The 10,224-nt window shown below is 37.6% G+C and overlaps 1 protein-coding gene across 2 annotated transcripts; it reads left to right on the top strand.

Annotated features, from left to right (window-relative positions):
• Positions 1-1,930: 1,930 nt before the first annotated feature.
• On the top strand, positions 1,931-9,265 carry colec10 (collectin sub-family member 10 (C-type lectin)). 2 transcript variants are annotated; one of them, XM_072460594.1, is made up of 7 exons: positions 1,931-2,124; positions 4,309-4,380; positions 6,700-6,771; positions 7,124-7,177; positions 7,273-7,368; positions 7,433-7,641; positions 9,046-9,265. In XM_072460594.1, the coding sequence occupies exons 1-7, from the start codon at positions 2,010-2,012 to the stop codon at positions 9,256-9,258; spliced, it is 831 nt and encodes a 276-aa protein (XP_072316695.1). In that variant the 5' UTR covers positions 1,931-2,009; the 3' UTR covers positions 9,259-9,265. The 2 variants fall into 2 exon arrangements, with proteins under 2 accessions (XP_072316695.1, XP_072316696.1); XM_072460595.1 differs by lacking the exons at positions 7,124-7,177; positions 7,273-7,368.
• Positions 9,266-10,224: the final 959 nt, after the last annotated feature.

Below are 10,224 nucleotides of genomic sequence, written 5' to 3'. Positions count from 1 at the left end.
TCTCAAGACCACAACAATGTCATATTACATTTAGCTTTTCTAATTGAAACACGATATGATCAGTTCTTTAATAAAAAGCTTGCATGGCTTGCCTTGCCAGCCAAAATTATACACTTTTCCTTCCTTTACCATGTCCTGCCCATTAGGGCCAATGGGTGTGATGGACAGATGGTTGATAAAACAAAGATGGAATCAAGAAAGACCAAGAAACAAGAAAACAGAGGGCAGAGAAAATATGTAGTTGAGAAACGTGTGCTACAAACAAGCATCTGTGATTGGATTGAAATATATAAATATATAAACATATGCCGGATGACCCATGTCCCAGACCCCATGCATTTGTACAGAAACTGGAACTGGTTTGCCAAACTCTTGAACAGCATCCTCTACCGACTAGCTACCAAACCTTTGCCAAATCTAGTGACTACAGTCTGTACACAAGACTTCATAATTACACAACTGAAATCACTCTGTGTTTGGCTGTTGCCATGGTTACTTATTTGCACCCACCAAACCCATAGTAAACAGTGAAGCCTGTCACCCACAGGAGCTTTCATGCACAGAGCAACATCATGACAGTTTGTCATTGACACATGTGGGGGCAGTTATCACCCTGTTAGCTCCACAGAAGTATGGCTGCTGTGTCGTGTGTGGTTACTGCTGTGGAGCCTGGATCCAGGAGTGTGAATCACACTTGTAATTAAAGAGCACTATTTAAACCACATGTTAACAATTAGCCTTCAGAACAGCAGACATGTACTGGTGCATAAAGGAGGAATGTTGCACTTTTGTAGACCTACGCCAAAAGTGTGCCAGAGAATGGCTCCGGAACAGTATCCAAAACATAACATTACTTTAATTTTGCAAAACAAAAGACAAACTAATAGTAAGTCATGAACTGAAAATGAGCAAAAAGAAAAAACGCCTATTTTACAGTCTTGTCAACTAGAAAGGGAATCAAAAGGTTACATTGTTGTTCTGCCATAAATACAGACTTTGATCTTCTTTTTGTAAAATCCCGTTGACTGATTAAAGACTGTAATTCCCCATTGTAGAGCTCAATAAAAAAATATTCACACATTTGCCTTCAATTATGAGCAAAAATATGTTCCCCTGGGTGTTCTGAACTTCTTTCTTGTGTAAATACCAATAACATTAAATAGGCCATGCACATCTGCTCCAGTCTGGCAAGCGCTCACTGTGAGGATGTTTTTTTCCTTCGGGAAGCAGCAGTTCAGACCTGATGAAGAGTAATCTGTTTTTCCAATTAATTACAAACTTTAGTCCCTCTCTGAACTTCAGAGAATGTAGCATGCTAGCGCCTCAAAGATGACCCAGAACACTGATGAAAAGCGGTCTCCTACATGGCTTTTTGTCTTCTTTTTTTAACGCGTCTTCTTCTGCAGTGATTACGTCTCATTCTTTCCCTTTATCCTTTCTTCTCAGTATCTGCCTCTCGTCTGCTCAGAACCACCCATCCTTTCATATCATTAAGAATTTGGAGGATTATGGATATCAATATCATTAAAATAGGACAATATAATAAACAATAATATTTACATTATACTTTAGTGAACATATGCATTTGTCAAGTTCCCACGGGTCGAGGTATAAATAAGTCTTAGGGTGTACAAAAAAAGCACCAACGTGAACTTTAGGTGCATAACATTTGCATGACATTTTAATGATAAAATTACTATTTTGGTTTATAATTCTTGGTACTCTACAATTTCTTGAATCCTACCACAATTGACATTTTAAATGTGTTTAGTTAAATAAATGTGATTCTTTCATTCAGTAGTATTGCAGAAAATCAATTCATTCCCAGGCGCACAGAGGAATGCGGCATGGGAAGTGTTATTTGACACATGACAAGTCACTGATAAGTCTTTTATAAACACACTGTTTGCTCATTAGTGCCTCTTTCAGTTTGCAGTTGCTCCAACTGCAGTTTAGTGGTTACATTCTTGGACATCAAACAGTCCAAACCAAGAAGGCTTTTCAGGACAATGGATACAAAAGCTTATGAAAAACTTTTGGAACTTTTCATTTTGCTTTTTGTGATGAGCGTTCTCTCTGCATCACCTGAAGTGTGCACCAACTCCCTCATACCAGGAGATAAAGGTAAATCTTACTGCTGAGATGCTTATTTTTCAGATTTTGTTTTCTGTATGGCAAAATGGAAAACTCTAAGGAAAGACCTAGGTGTAATTTGTTTTGGAGTTTATGATGCTAATCATGACAATTGGGTGCATGCAATGTCCTGTTGTTTACCAGCCTTGAGTCAGCTCCTTCATAGTTTTTGCAGGGAAAGCCTCCTCACAGTATGCCTCCTGTTTTATGACATCCAGTAGCTTGTTTCCCCGCTGATTCAGACAGACAGGCCTTATAAAGCACACAATAAAATAAGCATTACTGAAAACCATGACAAGGAGTTTTGGCTCCCAGATAATTCAGAGACTGTCTTTGGGGAGCTGACATCATGCACAAACCGTGGAGGTCTGCTGAATGGAAAAGAACCACTATTCCAATGTTGGTTACGTTGGCTTTAGAATAATTTGTTTATTCAGTCACAAGTAATTAGCCAGTGTACTCTCTACTCCAAAGCTCGATAAAGTAGTTGTTTTAGGTAGCACGTCCAGGGACATGTCCAGGGAATGGAGAAACACAGACCACCCCTGGATTGTGGCTGACCTCACCAGATTATAAAATAAGATAAGATAAGATAATCCTTTATTGTCCACACATGGGGAAATTTCATTGATTATACTGATACTATTTAATGTAAATATACAAAACATAAATATGTAGAATTAATTTTGTTCATTTATTATTACTATTTCTGGTTATTCATTCAAAATTAATCCAAAATATTAAATTCTCAATTAAAAATTTGCTTAAAAACTTGAACCAGCCCTGTGAAAAAAACTCTTTAAAAAACTCTCATTTTATTTAACATAAAATGTAGGTTATAATACAAAGCTTGGATCCAGTGTGTGATAAATTGAGAGGGTTATACCAGAAAGGGCATCTGACATAAAACAGACAATCAACCCAAATCAAGTTACTTCTGACCGCTTTGACCAGAACCAAAACCAAAAGTCATACCCAGTGAATGATACGGAATGACTAGAACAACAATAAATGATTATTATTACTCAATAATAAATTATCAATATGGCAAATGTGTCATGTATAATAAGTAAGCAAAAGAAAAAAAGCCCAAATAAACAAATTTATATGGCTTTTTTTCAAAAAGCTCTGCAGTGCATTATTCATTTAGTCCACATTTGGTGGTAGTAGGCCACTTCTGTAGCCACAGCTGCCCTGGGGCAGTCTGAGGGAATCAACTTCTCCAACCACCACCAGCTTATTGTGATTGCAACTATAATCACTACTAGATTTAATGTGGAAAAACCCAAATGAAAAAACATAATGGAAAAAAGAGGGACTGTTTTCTAACTGCGTTGGAAATACAGAGACTAACGTCTTGTAATATTTTGCTGCCTGAATTTCTCATGTGATGTAGAAATGGTAAAAAGTCCCATTACGGTTATGTGTATTTAGACAGCTGCCACTAAACAGTGAGATTATTTGTAGAAGACTCATCCAAGATGCTGTAGACCACAGATGATTGTGTGTACAGGTCTGCAGATCGGAGTGGGCGCCCCATGTGTATTTTACTATGAATTAAAATAGCAAGGCGAGTGTAATTTCTTTTCCACGCAAATACTTTTTGACTTGCTCAAACTTGGGAGTAATCAAGCAAGTTTCCGAAGAAAATGTTGTTCATGTTTAAACCATGTATTTATTGTTACTGGAATCTCATAAAGCGCAAAATAAAAAAGAGAAAAAAAGAGTAATCAAAAGTTCAAAAATGTACATTTGAAGGCTTTTGAGTTTGGCTCTAAATATGTGTTTTTCATTTAAAATTGGAACACAGAATCTGTCCAAACATGCCAAATGAGACGAGTAATCCATTTTCTTAAGTACCACTCCAGACTAATCAAGCAGAGGTTGTTGTACGCCACTGTTTCAAAGCATAGCACTAAATATGATCTAAAGTCCTGCTGGCAAGAACTACTTGGGATGTTATTGCAATCCCTAATAGACACTCAAAAAGCTTTCGGTTGCCGGCAAAGGGGGGGAATTTAACCCTTTCCCAACACCTCATTAGTACTTCCAGTTACATTTTATTAATGCTTTTTATAGTGTTCTCTCTATCAACAGTCATCCTTCATATGCAATACAAATATGAGTCTACATTAAGTATAATATTAAGTAAATATATTTTTGTTTTTTGTTTAGGTGACCAGGGGGAAATTGGAGATGTCGGAGAGACAGGAATCATGGGAAAAACAGGGCCGCCAGGGCATCCAGGTACAAACAGCAAATTTGCGTATTGGTACAATATATTATGATGCTAGAATTTTCCTATTGCACAATGCTACACAATACAACAAAGATTCTTCGGACCGAAGAGACCTAACCAACCTAAAACTGTGATCGTTAATCATGCATATGGGTTTCAGCACAGTAGCCATAGCACGTAACGATTCAAAACTAATTATTACATATTTTGAACGGTGAGAAAGTCATCAAAATGTCACGTGATGGCAACAGGAAACTCTTTAATAGTCCCGCAGATGTACCGTACTGTATACAGTGTCACCTTTTTCTTCCGCCCCAAAAGTATTTGTGTTGGAAAGTGAGCAGAACAAGACTCCTTCTTTTGACGATCTGGCTCAAACTCCGCCCTGACCTGTGTGTGAGGAGGAACAGATGTGTTAATTGTCAGTCCTGCTCTCCATATGTGTCTCAGATGTGTCCAATGTGCATGCAAACCAGACTCATATCAATGAGTTGCTTACAAACTCTCATAATTGGACAATGTGCAAGTTGAAAACAAACACAAAACTAAATAAAAGTGCTGTATACACTGTCAGCAAACACATGCACACACATTTTCAGTATGTAAATATCGTCGACATGCGTTCGTGTTACCCAAAAATGACAAATGAAGCCTGCATAAATTCAGCCTGGAAGACCTAACTCCACCCACCTACATCAAGGCCACCTGCTCCCCAGCTCAACCAACGCACCCAGTCCAGCCTGTCCGTCTGTGAGAGTTCAGATCTCTCCTTCACCACGGAACTCCTCCAGGTTTCTACTTTTTCCCATGGAGGTTTTTGTAGTTTTTCCTGGCCGAGAAGGAGAGTCCCAAGGACAGGGGATTCCCAGGACATCGCCCCTCGCACCAGCTCCCCATCTTTAATCAACGCACCTAAGTCACTCCTCCCTGTGGCACGTCGCACCTCTGCTCCCAATCAGCACACAGCCGGTCCAATATTAACCCTCACTCAGTTGGCTCGGCTGCTTCAGACCGTACTGCGACACACCACCTCCCCTCCTTCTCCTCTGCATCCCTCTCATCCTAATAATCTACCCTCTCACCATATCTACACCCAGGCTCCGGGGGGAGACATCTAATACAAATAGATCATGGAGTACCCATGATCCGCCGGGGTCTGAGCGCCAAATAACCCATGTAATAAAGCTTGCTAAACAGTCCTTCCTTTGTCGTCTCTGCGTCTCTCCAGGGTGAAATACCCTTCTGGTGGTCAGTATGGGTGAAATAGAACTTTTTAGTGATGGCTTCAGCTTTGAAATGGAAATTGTCAAGCCCCTAAAAATGCCCTATCTGCTGTTGATCAGTCCATGCCTTCAACTGCAGCTTTACTCCTTATGAATTAATCCAACCATTTTATCTACTACAAATTAATCCAAGCAGATTAATTGTGGCTTTTTACCACTTATAATTACATAAGAAATCAGAGGCCAAAACTACAGAGCTGTCAGCTTCACAAAGAGTTCTGCCTTTTGTTTATACGCTAAAAGGATCAGAAACAGCTTCAGTTTTAATTGGTGGTCATTTTACTCAAGCATTTTGGGACAAATCAGCCATCATGATTAAGACAGAACCTTAGCCCACTCATACCTCTGCTGCCCCTTTGCTCTTTGCGCATTGGTTTTCTCACACATACCATTTAAGACACCATGTGTTTAACAGTGTAAAAGACAAATACCAGGACACTTGAGTCTCTCCCAAAATGGTGGAATAATAGCATGAATATATAGACCGCACGTGATCTCCCTTAAACTTTTCAACCTTGGTTTGTGCAACCCTATAGCAGGCTGCTCAGTTTGGTTTTTAGAGTGTGGATGGTGACTGTTGCTTCTCACTCTAGGTCAACACTGGATGGATTACTGCTTTGAATGTGTAACTTCCTCAAAAAAGATCTACTTTCAACATGACACATAACAGATAAAGAGACGCAGCATTCAAAATAAGCTCTTAAAAATAAATGATCAAAGCTGTAACGGCCATAACGGCATGTCAGTGCAAAATATATACATCATCATTGACACTGGAGATTCTTCAGCACAGTTGGATAATCCAGACGTTAGGCCAGTTGGAGAGGCTGGTCATTGTTATGAGAGGAAGAACTGTTATCTAGAGTCAAGATGTCGTTTAACTGGCAAAAGCACTCCAATAATAACACTATGCAACTGCTCAAGATCTCCATAATGCATGACTTTTTACATATGAATTAATCTGTTTGCTATAGCAGCAATGTACTTCAGCCTGTTGCATGAAATGAAAAGTCTCATATCTAACAATCGTATTTGTTTTTGCAGGTAATGCTGGAGATGCTGGGATTAAAGGAGACGTGGGGCATATAGGAAAGATGGGGCCACTGGGATACAAAGGTCTGTCTTTCTTGCATTGTTCACTTTATTTTGGAGGAGAAAAACATACATTTTCCCCAACATGGTCTGTTTTTGTTACAAGTGAATCTGCGTCCTCGGGCCTATTGATTCAACATTTACATCAAGTTTACATCAACATGAATAAAAATGCTTTATTACATATATTCATTCCTTTATTCTTGTGTTGTGAGATTCCATTGACTATTTGAATCAATTCACATCATGGTGTTTCGTTGAGCAATCGCTGTCAGTTTTATTAATTAACCTTACAACTCCCTCTTGTGGAAACATATTGAATTACAGCCTCAATTCACAAAGAAATGTAGCCCACGGTTTGATTTGTTAAATGCAGGTGACAAGGGTGATCCAGGCATTGATGGACTTGTCGGTCTGAAAGGAACACCAGGTGAAAACAATAGTAGAATAGTTTCAGTTTCTATGCTGTTTATTTACTCATTCATTCATTCATTCATCCATCCATCCATCCATGCATTGGTTTAGGCTCTACCTGTGATTGTGGCAGATACAGGAGGCTGGTTGGACCTATAGATATCAATTTGGGGAAGCTGAGGAACGCCGTCAAATTTGTCAAAAACGGTACGATGTCTTAATTTGATCTTTGCTATTCTATGATGGAAATGTAATTCTCCTTCCTGTGCAGTGCTGTTGGGGCTGAGAGAGACAGGAGAGAGGTACTATCTGCTTGTGAAAGAGGCCAAGATGTTCCAGGAAGCATCGATGAACTGCAGGCTCAGAGGAGGGGTCCTGGCCATGCCCAAAACCACCACCATCAACCAAATCCTGGCAGACTACATCAGCCAGGCCGGCCTCACGCGCGTTCACGTCGGAGTGAAAGCAAACTCTGACAATGTACGTGCTTTGTAAAGTTTATTTTTTATGGTGTTTTGAGCTCCTTCCCAAACTTGAAAAAGCTTGAGGAAGTTTGGACAACTCGGCTCAATTTTACAGCTTTTATTGTTTGTGTTCCATCTTTTTTATGGTTGTTGCAGTTTTTTAACAGTTGAAGTAAAAGCAGCAAGGTTGAGAAGGATTTACAAAATTCAAACACAAATACGTTATATACAGAATCACAATGCAGAATACAATTTTAGCCATATTTAACTAAATTCAATTGAAAAATTATCATATTATTCATATTCAGATAGATATATAGATAGATAGATTACATGGTTCATAAATTGAACCATGTAATTTTAAGCCAATTGATTTTAACCATGATTCTTAAAATTGTGCAATTGCTGTTGGAATTCACGTGCAATTCATGTGCAATTACTGTGAAATTCATGTGCAATCTATGTGCTGTCGTGACACATATTCATGTGCAATTACTGTCGTGATCACATGCAATGGTATTTATGTATTTATTTATTTATTTGTCTATGGGAGTTTTTATTTATAGGAGATCTTCTACTGAAAGTGTTTTTCAGACTTCCTATAAATGATCTGTTCTTCTGTATCTACCTCTGTATCTACCTGCGTTGCACCAATGAAATTTCCCCATGTGGGACAATAAAGGAATATCTTATCTTATCTTAAAATGTAACCTATTTATTACAAGCTTTTAAATACATTTTAATATGCATTTACTTTCGCATCTTCAGTCAAGTGTTACTGAATTAAATGACTTTAGTTTTGAATGTGAAAAAGTTGTCAGGGGATATGTCAATAGCAAATGGCAAATGTTACAAATCTTTCTCAGAATATCTCTTTCATAAGCCTGTAAAAAGTACTTTCAGGCAAATTAATAGTAGTGTTTTTATTTTATTTTTTATTTTGACTAAGGTTTGCAACGTTTGATTGAGTTAATGGAAGTCTTTTATGTTGTCATGTTGCCTTGAGAAAACAGCCTCCCAAACCATAATGGCCGAATCCGGTTTCCTGCAGAGTAAACATGTTACAACTACGATCAAATTCTATATAATACTGTGAATATTGTTTTGAAGGTATGCAAAATCTGAATATTGAGTCTATTGTTTATAAGAAAAAGAAAGTGTAATGAAAAAAGATATGTTGTAAACTTTTATAGACATATCCTATTTGTCTGACAGTTAAACTTCTAATACATTTAAAAACATGTTTTAACATTGACTGTTGGAATAATGTCTTACTATTGTTATCGGAATACAAAAAAAAGAGAGGTATACATTTTAGTCATTATTGCCCAGTTACAACTGTAACATTTATGGACTCCAAATTGTCATAAGATTTATATTGCATATTTATTATTACCATTTTGTCCATTTTGTTCAACAGAATGGGACTAGAAGTTACACGTACTCGGACTCCAGTCCTCTGCAGACGTTCAGAGGTTGGAGTGACAGTCTTCCCAGCACAAACTCCAGCTGTGTGGAGCTGCTCAGCTCTGGGACATGGGCTCACACTGAATGTGACAACTCCATGTTTTACATCTGTGAGTTTCCCAAAAGCAGAAGAAGAGGAGGACCAACACCCACGCTGACATCCTGAAGCACAAAATGTACATTTATGTGAAAAGAAAATTGCAGTTTTTTGGAATACGATTTTTAAAATAACTGTATGTAGTCAAATATTTGGATCTTGTTTTGATAATTGTGTGGGAATGGGCTAAATAAATACTGTTTTTGCAGTTCAGATCTGTAGTTTCTTCAATGTTTTAACAGCAAGTAGGCTCACAAAGACCAGTGTTATGACCAAATGAATGAAACACTTTTATTTTTGGTATAAGATTACTTTTTATTCACTCAAATCCGTCCAAAACAGGTTAGAACATTTGCCTACAAACGATTCTATTCTTGATCTACTCTTTTAGCTAATAATTTTCCAAGTCATTGTTAAAAGGGTAAAAGGGCTTCTGAACAGCAACATGTCATGTGATGGGATTTTTTTTTTCATATTGTCAAACCAAACCTCTCAAAATATAAAAGCACATTTCCTCTTTACATCAGCTTTGGACATTTCCTGTTTTTGTACAGCCCAACATTTAGACCTTAAATCTGAGAGATGTCAGCAAGCTACGCCAATGTTTCAAACGAGTGCAAGCTGGACTTTGATGACAAAATGGACAATTATAGAAGAAAAGGGTCAAGTAAGAATTCATATTTTTCATTATCAAAAGGAAAGTTGTGAAATTTACATGTTTTTTTTAGGGAGGAAGTTTGAACCCGACACCATGGCTCTTGGGATATTTCTCGGACTTTTGTTTTTTATTCTGCTGGTTGTGATTCTAATACTTGTCGCTCATAGTACACTGTAAGAAATGACCGTGGAATTTACACAAAAACTATGTAAAATCACAACAAATTTGCATTGTAAACTGGAAAACATAACTATTTGTTTAAATCACTGTAAACCTTTGTAAACTAATAAACAGAATGTTTATGTTAACTTTACAATTAGAATGTGTTAATATAATCAAATTTATTTGTTAAAATTACAGCTTGTGTTGAAAAAAAC

The sequence above is a fragment of the Eucyclogobius newberryi genome, unplaced genomic scaffold (genome assembly GCF_026437365.1).
Source record: "Eucyclogobius newberryi isolate DKJ021-1_F unplaced genomic scaffold, fEucNew1.0.hap1 SCAF_3, whole genome shotgun sequence".
Taxonomy (NCBI): domain Eukaryota; kingdom Metazoa; phylum Chordata; class Actinopteri; order Gobiiformes; family Gobiidae; genus Eucyclogobius; species Eucyclogobius newberryi.
Note: the sequence above shows the minus strand (reverse complement) of the source record. Positions and strands in the feature narration are given on the sequence as shown.